The sequence below is a fragment of the Anguilla anguilla genome, chromosome 13 (genome assembly GCF_013347855.1).
Source record: "Anguilla anguilla isolate fAngAng1 chromosome 13, fAngAng1.pri, whole genome shotgun sequence".
Lineage (NCBI taxonomy): Eukaryota > Metazoa > Chordata > Actinopteri > Anguilliformes > Anguillidae > Anguilla > Anguilla anguilla.
Window position 1 is genome coordinate 10,605,093 of NC_049213.1, and position 21,019 is coordinate 10,626,111.

Here is a 21,019-nt window from a genome sequence, read left to right on the forward strand (position 1 = left end):
AATCAGTGACTTGCGTTTATGCATGTAAGTGCTTAATTAATTCAAAAACCAACGGACGCAGCAGTCTTCCAGGAGCTGAGCGTGAAATCCCCAGGTTAGAACAAATCACCATTTTAGTCTTGCCTAATGGCACTGTGGCTTTAGAAAAGAGCCAGCGTGGCAAAATAGTGGTCAAAATAACCTAAATGTGCGTGTGTGTGGGGGGGGGGAAGGGGGGGGAGGACTGCAGTGCTCCAGGGGTTTAGCCTGCAAGGGGTAATTAAAATACCTGCTAATTTATCAATTAATGTACCTTATCCATTAATTAACACTCCAATTATTTCTCCCCGCAATCACGTCAGAATGCAAAAACCAAGAGGAACTTGTTACATGCGTTTATTTCCAAAACAAAAGAGATGAACAGATGTCCCCGTTAAAGCCAGATGGAAACAGGCGTTGTGTTACCTCCTACAGACTTGCATAAGAGATGGTTCTGCAATACGGGCCTATGACCTAATGCAGCGTATGCAGTTCATATGGAAGCCCAGTCACCCAATTAAAATTTCCTTTTATTCACTGCATATAATGAATGGCTGTATTTGTTTTATGGAAAATTGTTCCTGGAGTGGACAGGACAGGGCACAGGCAGGGAGAGCATGTTCCCCATAGGTCTCCAGTTTAAGGCTAATGGAAACAGTTGCAATTCTCTCTCTCTCACACACACACACACACACACACACATGCACGCACATGCTTTATACACTGGTTACATTTTTTAAAAATCCCTCATTCCCACACATACAGGACAGATTTGAATTCAAGTCATCACTAACCCCAAAGATATGGGGTTTGCTCAAATCACACATTTCTCTGAAGAAGCGTTTCAGAATTCAGTTCCTCTCTCATCTGGTTTTCGTGCTCCGAAAGCAGATCCTCTTAAAAGTTCGAATGGAAACTGAATTTCCGAACATAATTATACCATGCAGTCAACTCTGGATCAGTGTCAACAAAGATACTCTATTTAGGTCACTTAAATCACCCTTAACTAAAGGAATATTAAAAAAAACTTTGACTTGCAGGAAAAATAGGAGGTAAAAGCTATTAGATGATTCACATATAGTGGGTAAACCATCTCGGGATTTAAAACAAATATTCCCTGGTCAGTACATGTAATATCTTTGTTGAAACAGATCTCATTGAGGGGCTTCACAACCGGCCCCCTGCACTGCATGATGGTACCTCCTGATTGGCTGCTCAGTGCCGCCCACCCGTCCAATCATGCATTGAGTACAACATTCAGTCTGTCGAGAGAAGCATCCAGCACAAGGCACCAGGTAACGTGGCCACAGGCGGACCGCCCCAGTCGTCGTGGCGATTTAGTGATTTGTCATGCGCACCTCTGACCAAAGCAGTAGAAGGCAGAGTTTTAGCAAAGAAAAAAGATCAGTCCATAGCGATTAAATTCTCCACTTTCTGGAGAAAAAAAAAACATTTTTAAAAAGTGCTCGGTTTTCCGCGACCCTCTTAAAGTGACCGCAGCTTCACAGCACATGCGTGTGCGAGCTGCTGCAGGACATGCGTGTGGTCGCGAGCTTCCAAACCCCGCCTCCAACCCCTCAGGAGTGGGCGGAGCTGCTCTCGCGGCCTCGTTTTCGGTCACCCCCCCCCCGAGGCTCCTGAATTCCTGCAGGATGGCTGTGGATAAGGCGCGGTGGTTCAGGATAAAGCACTGGGGCAGAAATAAAACTTCCCGCTCGCGCTCCGGTCCCCGTACGCCCGCGCGTGAGCGGCCCGTACGCCCCGGCGCAGGGTGGCGACAGCACCCCGAACCGTCTGTGAGACACGCCGTTAAAACACAGGCTTTTTAATAAACAAAAAACTCAAGTATAAACGGAGACACGAGCGATTGGTTTGGTCTTAGGACAGCGTTTTGCGGTTTGTTTGTTTGTTTGTTTGTTTGGTTCTGCGAGACTCTGCGGTGCTCCTGGCCGTACAGGGCTCTTTGGTCTGTTTGTTTTTAGCGCCCGGCGGCGGTATGGCTTCCGGCTGCGTGCGGTTAGGTGCGGTCCGGCTAAGGCTCCGCCTCCTCTCATCTTTTGTGCAGCTTGATTTTGCCGGCGGCGGCCAGCTTCTCGATGACCTGCATCTCGAAATCGCCGTTGTGCACGCCGGTCTTGCGGAACGCCCCGGCCAGCTTGTTGTTCTCCCAGTAGTGGTGCCAGTTCCCCAGGTGGTCTGCCCCGTAGCCAAACACAGACACCTGGGGAGGGAACAACAGCACCGCCGTTACCGCAAATACGTTTCCCTCCGCACCCCACCCCCCCATTAATATAGGCCCAGATTCACTGTAACACAATTCACTTCCCATTGACTACACTCATTCCATAACCTCTAACCCTAACCCTAACCCTAACCCCAACCACTACATGCCTAACCTTAACCTAATTGGAACCCTAACCCTAAGTCCTAACCCTAAAGCCGCCTTTTGAACTTGTGGGGACCAGCTAAAGGTGCGTGTGTGCGTGTGTGGACACGTGTTACTATCTTTGTGAGAACCAAAGGTCCCCACCTTGCGTAATTTTCCTCATCTTTCTATCCTTGTGGGAACATTTGGTTCTCACAAAGATAGTAATACGTGTCCACACACACACACACACACACACACACTTTAACGTCAATTTTAAAGGAACACATTTTAGCGAGTATCATATTTTTCCAACTTCAGCTGCTGCCAAGCTGGGCACTCACTTAATTTTTTTAAAAGAATTCAGTCCAGAGGAAAAATAAAACTGTTCTTGGCTCAAATGTGATGTTTGTAGCACAGAATCAGGAAAGTGCAGACATTCACAGCTAACAATGCATTTTTTTAAACAAAGAATGACAAAGTATTGATTGGAATTTAACATGACCAATATTTTCTTTTAAACTATATAATAATAAATATGATTCATGCCTAGCATTTCTGTGGGCAGCTGATACAATATCCTGTGAGGCGTGAGGTCACGCCCTCAGAGGAGGAGGAGGACTGGGTAAGTCCCCACAAAGTGAGGTCATCTGCCATCAGCCACCACAGTGCATGGCACGCCCTGAAGCTGCTGGAAGTGCACTCTGGGATAAGACGCTGCCAGCGCCGCCCGTGGTGAACACGAGCCGTCCGCACCGTGTTCTCACAGACACGGCGGACGCGTGCTCGCGCGGTCACGTGACCCAGCGGTGGAACGAACTCCCCGTCCCTCTCCGAACCTCCTCCTCACTACCCATCTTCCGCCGTGGCCTGAAGACTCATCTCTTCAGACTATACCTAGACTAACCACCACCACGCTGTATATCTCACTCTAAATACCCCCCCCCTCCCCTTTTTCATGACACTTGTTACATGTTGCCCCATCCCAGCACTTTTTGGTAATTTGTATTTGTCCTAATACTGTAGCTTATTCTTCTGCCTAGTTGGCTTTGCAGAGGTTAGGTCTGAATAGTGTTCACTGTGTGAACTAAACTGTGCTTTTGGCTAGAAATATCTGTACAAAATAAGTATTGTACCTTACTGAACCTGTGTTTTAGTAGTTGTCCATGACCATGAAATGCACTTTTTGTACGTCGCTTTGGATAAAAGCGTCTGCCAAATAAATGTAACGTAACGTAACGTAACGTGACCACCCACCTCGTCGCAGACGTGCAGGGAGAAGACGATGGCCAGCATTCCGGTGGACGGGTACCTGCCGTGGCGCTCCGTCCACCTGTCGTGGGTGTATTTGAAGAAGGTCGGGTTCACCACGATCACCTGCGGGAGTCGGTATCAGAGCGTCAGTGTGCGGCCAGGGAAACATAGCTCAGGAGGTAAGAGCGGTTGTCCGGAGGGTTGCCGGTTCGATCCCCCGCCCTGGGAGTGTTGAAGTGTCCCTGAGCCTGAGACACCTAACCATTAATAGGTCCCAACGAGCTGACTGGTACCTTGCATGGCAGCCTTTCACCGTTGGTGTGTGAGTGTGTGTGCGAATGGGTGAATGAGAGACATCAACTGTAAAGCGCTTTGGATAAAAGCGCTATATAAATGCAGTCCGTTTACCATTTACCATCAAAAGATATGAAACTGAAACTGAAACTTTTCATTCGGTTGTTAACCAATCCTACGCCTCGACAGTATTCCAGGCATAGGATTGGTTACTATTCTAAATGAATGAATTACGCATTGATGTTACCTTGTCTTTATCGGCCTGGATGCGCTCTTTCACTCTCATGTACGTTCTGGTGAGAAGAGAAGGAGATTACTGTACGTTACGGGTCACAGGGTCACAGTCCAGAGTAAGGCAAGTGAACGCATGGGAACGCAGGAGAATGAGAAGGTGGGCGCTTCTGAGAAAGTGCATCAACGTGAAAGCGTGAACGAGTGTGAAAGTATGCGAGAATGTGAAAGTATGTCAGCTCGAGTAAGTGTGCAGAAGCACAGAGAAGCATGCAGATCTCAGTACGGCGGGGGGGATGGGGGGGGGGTTTCAGACTCACGTCTTTATCTCCCCGGTGGTCAGGGCGCTGGCCACCCACTGCAGGTCCCGCAGTTTGAAGGGCAGGAGGACGAGGTGCACGCCAGGCCGCAGGTCCACCGCGCTCTCTGGGTAAATCAGGTGGTGCGTGGTCCTGTTCCCCACGTCCTCCTCGAACCCCGAGGTAGTGGCTTTGTTCATCCTTCAAGAGAGGGCGCAGCTTGTGGGTTAACCACACTGATCTATGCCGTGCTTGGTTAATAACACTGACAAGTGCCCTGATTGGTTAATAATACTGACCAGTGCCCTGATTGGTTAATAACACTGACCTATGCCCTGATTGGTTAATAATACTGACCTGTGCCCTGATGGGTTAATAATACTGACCAGTGCCCTGATTGGTTAATAACACTGACCTGTGCCCTGATTGGTTAATAATACTGACCAATGCCCTGATTGGTTAATAACACTGACCTGTGCCCTGATTGGTCATGGTCACACATACCTAATCACACTGGTGTGGGAGTCGATCAGCGGGCCATGCTTCGAGCCCAGCAGGTTCCCTGAGTTTCCCACCACGGCACACTTCCTGCACCGAGTCTTCTGGGGCTTCCAGTCTGGCAAGGGGCTGGAGATGACCTGGAACATTTTCTGGATCACCTCCTCCGTCTTCGGCTCCCCCGCAGACCGCTGGAGACCCTGGAACACAGAGTGGACCCGCCGCTCAGGCCAGAGACCCAGGCGTGGAGCTCCTCTCTCTCCAGAGGGGGCCACTGGCCCGGCACGCAAGGGCCTCTCGCGCTTCCCGGTAGAGCCGCAGCCAAAACAAAACCTCATTCCAGGGTCTCCGGGGCCAAGCCGGCCTTGGGACAGACATCCGCCCTCTTTACGACCCGGCTGGCATTCGTTTTTATCTTTTTACGAACTCTCGGACTCCCCAACAAAGGCTCTGCTATAAAGTATGTGTACCTTTGTATTTAGTGACAAGCTGGGTGTCTGTTACAAGTCAAGTCAAGCTTATACCATGGTTGCCTTCCAAAACTTCATTACCGTCCAAAGCCCAAAGACTCTAATTCGGTTAAATTAAAACTTCTCTGCTGGAGAGAAGCTTACTGTACCTAAATTTCCACATCCACACCCTAGGGAGGTTTTTCCCTTCTGTTTTTTTGAATGTAATTGCATTGACAGTCAGCAGTCATGGAATCGGTGACTCGGTACAACAGCTTTAACTCATGCGGTTTTACAGCCTTTGGCTTACGAGTGTGATAAGGGAGGCCCTTTTTTTCCCCCCAAACGCAACGGCAATTTTTCCAGATGTTTGTCCTCAGAGATACGGGGCTTCGATGGTGTCTGCAGAGCACCTCTCTCCCCTCCAGGCATTAAGGGTAGGGGGAAAGGGATTTTACTGAAAAACAACAGCAAATGAGAACTGTTTATAAAACACTTTGTTTCCTCAGTTTCATATACAAAGGTCATTTTTATAGGTAATTTTTTCAATTTTGTAGGATTCGCTAAAGCCCCTAAATAGGACACGGGTAAGTTTTTGCTCATTTGCTAAAGCTGACAAATAGGATGTGGGGAAGTACGTGCAGCTTTTCCCCCGCTACTGCGACCTGTTTTTCACTTCCTGTTCTGCTTCAGAGCAGCCAAATTTGAGAATTTCACTCTTCACACAATCAGCTGGATCTGTTGACGCATTCACGAAAAATGATTGACGAAAAATTCAATAACTTTCCACCTTCCAAGAAGCGACGAGAAGAAAAACGAAGACGGCGTGTCAGAGACGTCAGCACGGCTAGCAGCTGCGCGCTCCCCATGCGACCTGCTGATGTCATCGAGGCGAGGGCTCGTCGGCTCTGCAGCTCAAAGCCTGCCCAGAGTCGCCGTAGAAGGTGGGGGCGGCGAGGGCCAGGGATGGGTGCGAGCGCTGGAGTACTCAACAGAACAGAACTGTTCAAGCACCATACAGTACTCTAAAAAAGTGAACGAATGGCTTTAGTTCCATCATTTATTTGTACATTGCATCTTCATCTTCTAAAATCCTTGATTCACAGTTTGCATACCAGCATCAGCTGCAACACCAAAGAAGTAGATTTTTGGTTGTTGTTGTCAACGATACAGGTAATGGCACTCAAGTTACGTCCCATTCAATTGTAGGCCGTTTGTCAGAATTCAATGCAATTTATTGCATATGCGTTTTGTAACAAATGGAGTACCTGACACAAGTACTCGCCTAAGATTTGTGTCCACGTCTGATCTGGACACAAACGTAAAATGCTAATTTAGGCAAACCTTCACCCATTAGTGTGCATGCAGCCCAAGCGTGGTGGATAACGGCGTCAAACATTAACCACTTTATTGAGTTAGCTGGGAGGAGGGCTTCACCCAGGTGGGGGGTTGATTTTAAGGGGTCTTCGGTGAAAAGGCTTGGGAACTGCTGGGCTTGAAGGTTCTACCCGACGTTTGTTTCCTGACAATGGTGTCTTATGTCAGGACCTGGATGCCAGAGATGTTCCTGGTTTCTGTTCCATCCAAACCTGTGACTGCATAGCTGGATTAATTATTAGGCTTAATGAGCACAAGTGACCATGTTCTGGAAAAAAATCCGCTGTTTCAGGCTCTGGTTATTCTTCTGAAAACCAGAGACCATGGACTCCAGGACCATGGTAGCCTAGGCTAATGCACAGGCCCTCTGCTCATTTCTCCCTTTTCCTCCCAAAGTCGACCAGCAATATTTGTAAACATCAGCAGAGAAGAGAGGAATAACTGGAAATGAAACAACTGTACTATATTACACAAAATAAAGTGTGCAATTAAAGCTGAAGTAGGCGAGATTTCTCGACGGTCGTGTTGTGGAAACATTTTGAAAGTCATTACACCCAATGGCCCAGCCCAGAGAAAGACACACTGGTTCACGTTGTAAAGCACTTTGTTTTGACACAAACTCTGGTTCCAGAAAGCTGAATTTGAGTGTGTAAACACAATGCATGGTGCTGGATATCTCTCATAGCAGCTCTTTCTATGATTGATACTGATTAAGCATGACCGTCCAATAATATCTTTCTTAAGGAAGTTATGTACTGCAGCTTTAAATAACTCCAGTGCAAGACGAGCAGACACATCCCCCAGTCAACGGATGCCATCAGCCCCTCCCCCGCCCCCCCCCCCCCCAGACACTGATAGTGTTGTCTCTCCACACCCTTACTGGCAACATTCCAAACACAAATGAGTGCTTGAGTGCTCAGTCAAAATTCCCTCAGGAACTGAAGCACGATAAATCATTCCAATGCCCATCCCAACTGTGGAGTCAGAGTCAGTGTGAATTCATTGTGGAGTCAGTGCCAGTGTGGAGTCTGTGTGGAATCAGCGTCAGTGTGGAGTCAGTTTGGAATCAGTGTAGAGTGAGTGTCTGTGTGGAGTCTGAGTGGAGTCATTGTGGAATCAGTATCAGTATGGAGTCAGTTTGGAATCAGTGTAGAGTCAGTGTCTGTGTGGAGTCTGTGTGGAGTCAGTGTCAGTGTGGAAGCAGTCAGTGTCGGTGTGGAGTCAGTTTCAGTGTGGAGTCTGAGTAGAGTCAGTGTCAGTGTGGAGTCAGTGTGGAATCAGTATCAGTATGGAGTCAGTGTAGAGTCAGTGTCTGTGTGGAGTGTGTGTGGAGTCAGTGTCAGTGTGGAAGCAGTCAGTGTGTAAGCAGAGGCCGTACAGAGGCAGTGGTAGGACACTCACCAGCCACCACTTGAGGGTGAGCGGGGGGAGGCTGGCGTTTTGGGCAGTGAGGACGGGCTGCTGCTGGGGGTCGTAGCGCCGGTCGAACCACTCGGACCGGCCGGCGTCGGCCACGCACGACGGGCAGCCGCAGGCCACGCCCTCCTCGGGCCGGGCGGCCTCGGTCGGGGGCGGGCGCCCCAGAGTCCCGGCGGGCGCCGTGGCGGCGAAGGGGCGCAGCGCGGCCACGGCCAGGGGGAGGAGGTTGCCCCGCTGGAGCGTGTGCGTGGCGATGGTGACGAACAGGATCCCGCAGAGCAGCGCGCACAGGCACACCTTCCGCTTGCACTGCATGCCTGGGTGGAACGTGGGCCGCTGACGGGGAGAACGCGGTCGCTAACGGGGAAATAGCGGGTGCTACCGGGGAGAACGCGGCCGGGCTCCTGGACGCTTCTTCGACGGCAGGTCCCCTCCTGTCGCCGTTAGATGGGATTATGAGAGGAAAGCACCCGGGGAGCTTGTTTATTTTTTTAAAACAGTCCCGGATTTACCGACGTCCGCAAGCTCAAAGTTACCTCAAAGTTTAAAAAATAAATAAATATGTGGTAAAAAGACGACAGCTACCTGAGTTTGGTTTGAGTGTAAAAGACCGTGGTTTGAGCGTGAAGGACGGTGGTCTGAGCGTAAGAGGCCGTGGTTGCGAACGTGGTCCTGGCGTGGCGGTGTCCTATTCGGGCACGGAGGCCCGCGGGGACGGTGCGGTCGCGGGACCGAGGGGGGGCGAAAGGGTCGCGGTCACAGACCCCGCCTGCGCGTCGCATCGGCGCGCTCGCGACAGTTGTCCGGGAAACGAAAAGGCGCTAAACCGGTCTCCCTGGCTCTCGGCTTCCTGGTGGCTGCCGGGTTCACGCGCTAGACCTCCTCGCCTCTCCGACTCTGCATGACGCCGCTCCGTACAGCTCCCTCCCTCCTGAAGAGGAACGCACACAAAAAAGCACATCACTGCGGTGTCCTGCTGTGAGCCGATCAGACAGCTCAACTGCTCAGTGAATTCACTTCTCACTTACTCCAGCCCTACTACACCCTCTCACTCCTATCTTAATTCACCTTCACTTACTCCAGCCTTACTCCACCCTCACTTACTCCAACCCTACTACACCCTCACTTACTCCTATCTTAATTCACCTTCACTTACTCCACAACCTTACTCCACCCTCACTCACTTCAAACTTACTCCACCCTTACGCACTCCAAACTTACTCCACAACCTTACTCCACTCTCACTTACTCCAGCCTTACTCCACCCTCACTTACTCCAACCCTACTACACCCTCACTTACTCCTATCTTAATTCACCTTCACTTACTCCACAACCTTACTCCACCCTCACTTACTCCTATCTTAATTCACCTTCACTTACTCCACAACCCTACTCCACCCTCACTCACTTCAAACTTACTCCACCCTTACGCACTCCAAACTTACTCCACAACCTTACCCCACTCTCACTTACTCCAGCCTTACTCCACCCTCACTTACTCCTATCTTAATTCACCTTCACTTACTCCACAACCTTACTCCACCCTCACTCACTTCAAACTTACTCCACCCTTACGCACTCCAAACTTACTCCACCTTACTCCACTCTCACTTACTCCAGCCTTAATCCACTCTCACTTACTCCAGCTGTCCTTCACCCTCACTTACACCAGCCTTACTCCACCCTCACTCCTCAGGAAAGAGGAGTAGGAGTAACGGCAAAAAAAAAGAAAACAGGATGACTTATTACCATCTCGTGCTGGCACACTGCCTGCCTTTTATGGGATTCAGGGAAAAACACGCAGGCATAATCATTACTCTGCACAGACGGTAAATAAATACGCATCCAGGCTCCAGACAGAGGAAGTCGTGTGGCTCTCCGGCGCCTGAGTCATTCTGCAAGGCAGAGACGTTGTGTGTCGCTGCTCTTGGGCCGTTCAAACACCCAGCCGGAGAGAGAGACAGAGCGACGTCCACAACAGCTGCTGGGGACCCCAGTTCCCCAAAAATCGCACACCCCAGCCTCCTGTCCGTTTTACTGCATCCGCCTACCTTAAGTAAGAGCTTCGCCCACTAGATTCTTCCATCTTGCAAGAAACTTATCACCTGCTCACAGTGCTGATGAAACGTCAATCACTGGGTATCGAAGTTGTTACAGTTGAAGTGCAAACGCTTCCTGGTTGAAGTGTACTGCATACCGAAACGGCGTTTCTGACAAACGGGTATAAATATCACGTTTATTAATAATGCAGGCAACATCATTACACCCTTTGACTTGCTTCAAAGCTAGTTTCCCTCATTTAAGAACTTGCCTGTCCAATAACTCACAGAGCCGCTGCAACAGGAAAGAGAGGAAATGATGTCGCTGTTACCCAGCGTGCGGAGGGAGGGGGGGGGGGTGTCCGTCTTCACCGGCGGTAATCCGTGGCGGAGGAGAAAAACTGGAGCAACTGTTGGCTCGCGGGCTCCCTGGAATCCCCGGTTTGGGGGGGGTTTGCGTCATGCGCGGTAGGAGGCGGTGAGGGGGGGGCGGAGCCTGCATTCACGCAGACCGCGTGGGAGCGTCCCCCGAGCCTGGCGGCCGGGAAGCTGCTCTATAGCGGTCCCAGACTGACGGATGTGAGCGTGCCCCGTTCCCTCTGCTCCCGGCCCGGGCTTAAATCAATAACCCCGGGCGCTCTCGGGCAGCAGGCAGGAGAGCCGCGGGCTCGCTGGCTGTGTGCGGCGCTAACGCCGCTAACAGTGCTAACGGCGCTAACAGCGCTAGCGGCCAGCTGCTGCTTCTGGAGGGAGACCGGGTTAGGGACCGCGTGCTCACTGGCAAACGGAAGAGTGTGGGGAACGGGGGAGCGAGCGAGAGAGCAACAGAGAGGGAGGGAGGGAGGGAGGGAGGGAGAGAGAATAAGAGGGAAAGAGTGAGAGAGAGAGAGATGGACAGAGGGAGGGGGAGAGAAAAAGAGAGAGAGTGAAACCGAGAGGCAGCCAGAGTAGCCGCAGCCCCTGGCCTCTCTTCCCTGAGATGAGGGGCAGACTGCAGCAGCAAACAGAGCACACAGCCTGCAGCTGGAGGAGGGAGGGGGGCTGGAGAGGAGGTAAGAGGAGGCAGAGAGGAGGGAAGGGGGTGGTGGAGGTGGGGGGCAGAGAGGATGCTGGTGTGGTGGGGGGTGGGGTGCAGAAGGAGGTGGGGTAGAGAGGGTGCTGGTGTGGTGGGGGGTGGGGTGCAGAAGGAGGTGGGGTAGCGAGGGTGCTGGTGTGGTGTGGTGTGGTGGGGGGGGGGGGGGGTGAGGGTCAAACGGGGAGAGCTCCCAGGCTTTGGCTGACGGTCAGGCGCTCGTGCCAGTCGCTGGTCGGGCCGCCATCTGAACGCAGCTGTGACGCCGACCGTGCTCAGCGCTCTGTACTCCGTCAGCACCCCCCCCCCCCCCCCCCCCCCCCCCCCCCCACACAGCCAGATCAATTCACAGTATCCTAAATCAGCGGGCCGGGCCTGCAGAGCGCCTGGGCAGACTGACACAGCGCCAGCACGCCTCTGAATGGCAGGTTCGGGCACTGTGGCGCTGGCCCTGGCGCTGGGAGATGGCAGCTGTAGCTCAGCAGAGGGCAAACGCAACGCCTGCAGCACTTCTCTGTCTCACGTTACAGAAACCAGACACCAGAAGCTATGCACACAGCCACACACGCACAGATACACACACACACGCATATACACACACACACAGATACACACAGACACACACACAGATACACACACACACACACACGTGCACGCACACACACCTACAAACACAGATACACACAGACACACACATATACACACATACACACACGGGCACACGGGCACACACTCACACCCACACACACCCTTTTCATTATAAGTGGGTTAAGCACGCACAGCCCATTTTTCCGTTCCACTTCCCTATCAGATGCGAGCAGTGTCACAGGTGTATTCCCCACAAACAGTGTGCCTGATCAAATTACGTAGGAGCAAGTAATGTTTGTTTTATCAATTGACAACCTTCACTAATAGTGTTCTAGCCACAAATTCAATATTTCCTCAGTGGGTGCCGTGTTTCCCACACATTTACTTTACTTAGGCAGCCAAATATATTTGCCCCCGCCCAATAAGTTTCTCTGCATGCAGTTGTTTATTTCAGCAAGCATCGGCCACTCATCGCCGAGCCGTCTCTGCCCCTCACCCCGCAAATGAGGCTCGAAATGAAAACACCTACGTGTGGCAAAAGTTCTCTTAACTGCGGCATAGAATTTTCGGTTTTCCAGAGAATAATCTGTAGCTCTCCTATTGTTCATTCTGTCAGGACCACTGTCATCAAAGTAGATCTTTATTGACAATAAAGGCAATACCGCTATGTTTGGCGGTATGGCTCTGTTCTGGAGCTCTCCCGCCAAACCACGCAGCCCGCGTGGATAAGGCCAGCAGCCAAACCCCCCTAGAGGGGTACACACAGAACAGATCCAGCAGCAAAGCATGTTCTTAACGCATAGGGATGGAGAAATGCAAATTCTTGATGCATAGGGATGGAGCTGGGGTGGTGGGGGGGATTTACAAAGCAACGTGCAGCAGCTTGCATGCAGGAGGAGCAGCCGAATGAGTAGAGGGAGGCTGTTTAAGTAGACCACCCTGTTAAGTGAATGTACTGATAGGCGAACATCACTCAGCTGAGCCATCAGCTGATTCAGCCGGAGCGCTTGACTCTCGTGGCCTGCCAGAACTACGCGATGCTTCATTTTTGTTCACAAAATGAGACTATATCATCGTAAACCCGTCCAGGAGATGATTGTTGCTGTTCGCAGCTTTGATGTCACACCAGAGCGAGGTAGATGGCTGAAACTGTACCGTTTTTAATTCCCTGACTGCTTCACATTCCACGCAATTTAAAGACTAGTTCAGACCAAAGACCTGCGACGCTGCAAGCTGGGACTGCCAGCTCATCGCAAAATCCACGGTTTGCAACGTTCTAAAACTGACCGCATTCACATTCATAAAAGCAACGAGATGAAACCTTTCTTGCGGTTACAACAGCAACCATTTTATCCACCTCCTTGTCCGCAGTAATTTCCTTGTTTGTTGCAATGCTCGGACGAAAGCAGCAGCGATAGAGAGATGCTCGCGGTAGCAGCGGTGCTGCTAATAAAGAGCGTGGCTTCGACGGCCCGAACATCCGGTGCTTGGAGGCGGCAACTGGTGCTTCAGCGCCCGGTAAGTGGAGCGTGCGCACAGCTGCGCAAAGACCTGGACTTACCGTCGTTTCTGAATTTCACCCATCTTTGTCCCGAGCAGCATGAAGGGCTGGCGTCGCCGTTTGCTTGGGACGAGACTACTCGTGCGCAGCACCAAGCGGTCCTTCAAGAATTATCGCAGTGAAACGTATGCCGTCCGCCAGTAAGATAACCACCACCAAGGCCCTCCCCCGCCCCCCCCATCCCATCCACCCAACAACAAAACGTTTTCAGGAGAGACACTGAGGGCGGCAGCACAAAGACTGACGGAACTTGGGAGTAAAGCCTAATGTGGCGGATTAAGAGGATAAACTCTGGACAGAACAATACGCGGCTCGTTCTTTTTTCCATGGGGGGGGAAAGAAAAGGCGTGAGCGCCCCCCGCGGCCCGCTCCAGCGAGCGGGAGGCGGCGTGGCGGAGCCCCGCTCCAGCGTGTCCGCGCCCGCGTGCTCTCCCTCCCAGCGTTCGAGAGCAGCAGGACGCAAGGGCCCCCGGAGACAGAGCCACAGCCACACGCAACAGACCCCCAACAAACGAAAGGAAAACATGTCGTTCCTGCCCAGCCCCCAAGCCACCCACCCAACTCCCCTGACCTCCCGCCCGCCCACCCGCCCCCAACTGTGATCTCCAATCCACCACCCTCCCCCCAGATGCCTGACAGGTCCGCTGAATGTGAACCAGCTGCTGAAACCTGCTCCCCCTCCGTAAGAAAGCAGCAAACTCCCGTCTTCAGCTATCGCAAAGACATTCTAGAGGAATAAGATGCTGAAGTCATTAATGCGCGCTTTTGACTCGCGAATTAGCCTGCATTTCAGGGCCATCAGGTACGTGTCAGTTAAGCAAGTTTGCAGGTTTAATTCTGTACGAGTGCTCAACACTGGTACACAAGAATGCCGCAGAATATTTCCATTAAGTTAAAACTGGAAAACTCTGTGCGCTAGAGCACAAAACAGACAAGACGGAACACAAAAATAATTGTCTCTCCATCAAAATTCAACCAGGGTGAGTAGGCTATAACTTTGTCCCCAAATATGAAGGTAATAGGAATGACAATTAGAGCAACAACAATGTTCAAATGAAAAAGTAAAAAGCACACTCATCACATTCCTCAATAACTATTTGGAATTCAGAGCTCTAGCTGCAGTTTGAGTCTTTACAGATAGGTAAGGAATGTGTGTAATAACAATTACGGGATTCTCAGGAACCGGCCTGATGCCCTAGACCATTTCTCATGGAATGACTCATAAATGGAAACGGGACTTTTGAAATTTAACGGGAGCTGAGTGAAGTTTCTGTTTGTTATGTTCAAAGACAGAAGACGCTTGGTGAAGTTTTCTCGTCAGATTTATTATTACCACGCCATGCTAGGTTCTGTCCCTGCTATTGTTGAGCTGAAGGTTCCATCACTGTAATTCCATAATGTTCAAACTCCATAAGTGAGCCAGTTTAATGCAGCCTGAGCAGGAAGAGACCAATTTCTGTCCGATACAAATGCATCTAATTACTGAATTTCAAATAATTAAGCATGTGGAAACAACCAAGATGCTCGTTGTGTTAAACACCAATAATATTGTCAAATCTAAAATAACAGTTTATTGGCAGAGAACAATCCTTCAATGGTGGAAATATAGAACATTTTCTGGTTGATCTCTCCCTGGTGGCTAAAAATGTCTTTCAAACATAACAAAATATTTTTCGTTTACAAAGAAAGGATAAGCCGTCTCTGACTAAAGCATATAAATTTAAACTATACATGAACAACGAGAATAAAAAGCACATATCAGTGCAGACAGGCTTTAACATCTTATCAGCACTGAAATGGGAAAAAGCATAACTAATTTCATTAAAAATCACACATCACGTACCTATACCCCTACTCTAAAAATATATTCTACTTAAACTATTAATACATTGATGAACATTCTGGTTGTAACTGCTGGATTGCCCAGGGCATATAAAATCAACTTGTGTATAATGTTAAAATCCACTGAAGGCCACCAAAGCCCTTATCATCATGCTACAACGTTCTGAAGAATTTATTAACCAGAGCTAATGTTTGCTGAAAGTTACTGCTCGTTATATAGCAACCCAGCCACTGATCGTTGCACCTACCACCTTTGGGGGAGACAGTACTTCTGCACACAATTAAGGCATCAATATGATTTTTAAAAATTACTCTTTTAACATGAACAATTAGTAGGCCTATGGAAGCTTTGATAAATTGTTTGTATGAATTCATAAATATGTGTGGGAGGATCTTAAACAACAAAAAACCTTTCGAAACTCACATATGGTCACTTGTTATACAGTCCCACAGAGCTTGGAATCTAAAGAAATAGTTTCTTGCTGAGCTAACTAGTACAGACATGCACAACCTCGCCACCACCTACAAATATATTCTTAAATAGACATTTGCCCTAGAACACATGTAAATGAAAAATGTAAATCATTTTTTGGCTATGAGTGACTACAAGCGAAGTCTAGTGCCTTATTAAAATAAGCCAACTGATCTTTGTTTCTCAGCAAAGTTGGTTTGGGACTTGTTTCCCATGCTGACAGCATACACCAAAGTACCAGCTAAGGCAGTTAAGCTGGCCAGCTCTGTGGCAGGTAAAAGCAGACCTCGAAGACATCTACAAACATAAGAATTAAATGTCAAGCTAATAGGATTGGCTAATAAATAGTCTTAGTTGACAGAAGATCTTAACTGTGGCTTAATTGCACACACTAGCCTAGTGTATAGGTTGAATGCACATCTGTCGCAGTTCCTCATAGCTGAAATTGCAACGAGGACTTGTCTGACAGCCCACATAAAATGTGAATCCACAGAAACAGACTGCCTTAAAGATCTCATCTCGCAATTGTGGTGGCCATTTTTTCGCAATAACACCGACAACAAAACCCAGAATGACAGAGTTGATTCATAAGCAGCGAAGCTAATCATGGCACTCCCTGTGAGCTGTTCCTCTAGACTATCTCGCTTACCCCGAGATGCACGCTACCCTACAAGATGTTTAAATAGGAGCAACAAGCCTCATACAGAAATAGAACGCGCGCGGCCGTTAGTCGTATTACAGCGGTAGGCTACATAATTCCACAAAGTTCAGAAAAGTTAAACTGCGTTCAAACAAAATCGTATAGGCTACATTCACAGCGCCTGTAAGTTTAGAAAGAAATGCTTACAGGCTAAAATTGGTCATGTAGTAACCAGATGACTTACGAAATGGAAGTTTCCTGAAAGTTAGTGGGCATAACGCATTGATTTTCCTGCTCTCCCGTCAAACATTTACATATTTTGTTCATAGTGCGACTCTGTTAGAGACTACTTATGGATAAAAAACAACTCTTTAATAAAGTCTCGTAATACGCCGTGGTGGTCGGAGCAAGGATTTTACTGAGCCCAACGTTAAAACTTGGGCGTTTTTCGATTTAGATTTCCAACATTTTCGGCAATTTTAACTAACTAATTGACTAATAACATTTGTAAAGCATGTATCCGTAGGCTACTTACATCTCGGAAATCAGACGACGTCGTTTCAGCAGCGTGAGTTGTCGAACAGTTAGTGCTGCATGGTAAGGCGAATGCTGTCGGGGAGGAGTGTTCCTCGTTTATGCTGGCTTGAGTGTCTGTTGATAGTGTGCCTGACTCGTAAGAGCACAATCCCCAGTGTACAATTCAAACGAAATATTTATTAGATACCTTGTGTCCGCCAGAAAGCCCACATATCCGGAAGCGTAAACGTTACATCTTAAATATTTGAATATTAGCCTACTGTATCCTGTTTTTTAAAGGCCTTTCCCTTGTGTTCGCTGGTTTCAGGTCTGTTAATTTCTGACACAATGCAAACACGTATTTAAAGATGTACCTAGACTCGTCACGAACGGTTCACTTATTTATTTGCATGCCATTCGTTGCAAGGATGTGCAGCTGTTTCCTGCTTAATAAAGCCATTTTAAAATAACACAACGCAAAATTACTGCAAATATCAATTTTAAGGCTTCCATCGTTTTTAATCCCTTTATCATAACTAAACTATAAAAATATGCAGTTAAAGAAGCGAAATCCTTATATATCTGTATGTGGATGCGAAAGTTTATTCTTGTTCTAGTTTATTCTAGAAAGTTAATACACCATTTCGATCCAGATTTAAGCACAGAGAGGCGGTTTAAAGTCAACGGGAGTGAAGTAATAAAACGGGCGCGGCAGTGAAATTCAGTATGGTCCTTTTCTGTACGGTAATCCTGCGGTATGACCTTTTATGACTTGAACAATTCCACACCAGAAAGAATTAGGCATCTTGGTATTTATTTATTTATTTCACAAACTACAAATAATCTGTCTTGCAAAAATGTTCATTGAAGGTTATAAAATTTATTCTGATTACTAGCCGTACTGTAACTCTTTTTACATTACATTACATTACAAGCATTTAGCAGACGTTCTTATCCAGAGCGACTTTCACTACTTTATACATAGCATTTACATTGTATCCAGTTATACAGCTGGATATATACTGAAGCAATGCAGGTTACACGTAAGTACCTTGCTCAAGGGTGCAATGGCAATACCCAGGTATCAAACCTGCAACCTTTAAGTTACAAGACCAGTTCCTTACCCATTATTACAGATTTACAGAAAATGTCAACAACCACTAAACGATGGCAAGAACCTGTGCTCCTGAAGGTGGAATCTAGATAAATAAATTCTAAATAAAGCCAGACCATCAGTAGGATTTGTCTAATGAAAAACATTTACTGTTTCATTAATCTTGCTTTAAATTGATTGCAAACAAAAGTTTCTTCTGAAATAAATGCATGAGCTGTGTCATGAAGCATTTGTCTTCTTGATAATCACGTACAAAGAAAGCCAGAGAGCTGTCACTTCGGTCGGCCATATTTACTGTGTTTCAGTTCTGTCTTAACCCACTTCCTTCAGGAAATGAAAAAAAGAAAATTCTACCTCAGGCACAGAAGCTCTAGCTAATCTTTACCTATTTTGAATGAATGCTTGCTCAGTACCTTGAAATGTGATTCCCTACTAGATGGCCGAGCCTCTCCAAAGCTGACGCTGAAATGTTGCATGGAAAACTCCAAATAAACCCATCCTGCTGTCTCCTCCCCATCCCTCATGTCCTCAGGCTACGTATTGTGTTCAAGTGAAATAATGCCAATGCTGCCAAAGAAAACCCATTTATTTGAACGTGTTCAAATCATTTAACATCTTCTGTGCATTTTGTCAAAATTGTTAGTTTTTTTTTGTTGACCTTTTTCAGCTTGTTTTAAATTCAGAAAGATTGGATAGTAAGTCCTCTTTGGAGCAGTATCGTGTTGCTGGATTCTGTGGTATGTCAGTGAAAGAACATTACGCTCTGGACAGCTCTCTGTGGTCTGGGGCTGGCGAGGCACGCATAGGAAAGGAAAGATCACCAGAATCTAATGATTCTGATGTATCTGGTTTGGCTGCCTTCCTGCTTCTGGTTTGTTTATGCTAAACCAGACAGTCATCCACTTATAGCGAAAAAGCTCTTATCATTTCCAGTGTTTTACGTTCTGAATTTACTCTAAATGAATTAGGTTAACACAGAGTCATTGGATGAAAGATACTTTAAGTCTATTTTAGAGCAAACTGGTTGGTCCATAATATATATTCATGTAAACAGAACCATCAAACAAAAATAACACTAATCCTCCTAAGACCTGGTAATTCATTTTTGTCCCTTGTAGGGGACGTGAGGCATGAATCTCAAGAACCTTGTAGTCTACTGTGAAACCTACACTACACGGGGCATTCAATAATACAAAAATAAATAATATTTTGTAATCCAAGACAATTTTAATAAGTAAAAAAGAAAAATTAGGCCAGGCCAGGAAGATAATAAACAGCTTGGCTTGGTCTTTAACATTCTTTTCAAGCTTTTCATTCCAGTTTTAGCGCATAACTTTTTCTTGACACATCATGTTTGGAATGTAGACCCACACTGACCTGAAATTAGATGGGGTACTACGCGGAACCAGAATATTCCATGCCATTTCTTAGCGGGCACCAAACCAAAGCATCATTTTTGGGAACAACGATGCAAGGTCTACAAGCTTTCCCAAAAGCAACATAGGTTCTCATCTCTTTTACACACACATTCCTCACCTCGGCGTCACTCTCAAAAGAAGCAGGAAATACCCTTATCTAGGCAAAGAGATCAAACGAGTTCTCAATTTTCATTGCAGTCCTGCCTGAATATTCATATTCTTGTTCAACGTATCAAAAATTGAAAATAGCTAAGTCAGTTGTACAAACTGTGGACAACTTTAGATAGCATAAAATGAATTTTACGCACTTTTTTATCAACTGAAGAATAACAGGAGAAACAAAGCTATTTGTTTTCTTATAGGAAACATGAAGTGTTACAAATGGAAGCAGAGTGTACTGAAGAAGTGAAAGATCATGAAAATTATATTGGTGATTTGCCTCCAGCTATTAAAAATTGTATTTTATATATATCAAACAGTTTCTCTCTGAATAACTAGGTACCTATTATACACAGATGTATCAACGAGTTTGACTTTTATGGATTGAGGATTAGTGTCTCTGACGTGAAGACTACTTACAGTACAACATGTCAAAGCTTAAACCCTTTGTTCCTAACTTTTGGTGAAAGGGCTATGTGTATTTTTTTTAAACTACACTACCTGTTGTCATAGTAGAATATATCATGTAAATAATGTAAGACTAAGTTAATTGTACATGTAATGTTTCAAGCAGATATACACAATGTGTGGAGATCTTGGGTGAACCAGCATCAGTTGACATAAGTTTAGGTCAAGGCCAAAAAGAAAACAACAACAAAAGACTACTCTCCCCTCCCTGCTCAAGAATGAAATCTCAGCAAAAGTCTCAGCCAAAGAAAGAGAGAGAGAGGGGGGAGAGAGAGAGAAGGGGGGAGAGGGGGAGAGAGAGAAAGGTGGGAGAGGGAGAGAGGGGGGAGAAAGAGAGAGGGAGAGAGAGAGAAAGGGGGGAGAGGGAGAGAGGGGGGAGAGAGAGAAAGGGGTGAGAGAGAGAGACAGAGAGAGGGAGAGAAAGAGATTAATTAAATTAAAGGACATACAGACAAAAAACAAAAACAAAGAGAAGGGAATTTGCCCACACCTTGTTGTCGGCTGAGAAGCAGAAGGGATCCTCCGATGGCAGGTTCTGCCTTCAGCATGTACATGCCCTCCTCTCTGGGCTGCTGTGCTGCACAAAGTAATCTGCACAAGATGGTTTAGATTATGACGTGAGGGGGCATGTCAGTGTAAGTGAGGGGGGGGGTTTGGAGTAAGAGGTGGAGCACAGAATTACTGTTCTTTCTTTTCTTCAGTTTTTCATCTACTTGAGCCTTGCTGAAACTTGCTTTAGGAATTTGGAAATGTCGTTTCCAAAATAACGGATGTAAATAGGCTTACAGTTGATACAGTGAGTCAATACAGAGTTCCCATCAGTTCTGTGTACATTATTTTTTATATGTGACTATGATTCATTTCAAAAGTACAATTGATCCGTTACTATATATCAGTAAATACCACAAGCATAATATTGACATGA

General features: G+C 47.4%; 1 protein-coding gene across 2 annotated transcripts; it reads right to left on the reverse strand.

Annotated features, from left to right (window-relative positions):
• Positions 1 to 358: 358 nt before the first annotated feature.
• Positions 359 to 20,686, reverse strand: st3gal8 (ST3 beta-galactoside alpha-2,3-sialyltransferase 8). Of its 2 annotated transcripts, none has more exons than XM_035388658.1 (7): positions 20,585 to 20,686; positions 8,187 to 9,135; positions 4,966 to 5,159; positions 4,483 to 4,662; positions 4,179 to 4,224; positions 3,641 to 3,760; positions 359 to 2,239 (listed from the first exon to the last, which is right to left on the reverse strand). In XM_035388658.1, exons 2-7 carry the CDS (start codon positions 8,517 to 8,519, stop codon positions 2,069 to 2,071), a joined length of 1,044 nt encoding a protein of 347 aa, XP_035244549.1. In that variant the 5' UTR covers positions 8,520 to 9,135; positions 20,585 to 20,686; the 3' UTR covers positions 359 to 2,068. The 2 variants fall into 2 exon arrangements, with proteins under 2 accessions (XP_035244549.1, XP_035244548.1); XM_035388657.1 differs by lacking the exon at positions 20,585 to 20,686 and adding an exon at positions 16,955 to 17,137.
• Between the last annotated feature and the right edge of the window lie 333 nt (positions 20,687 to 21,019).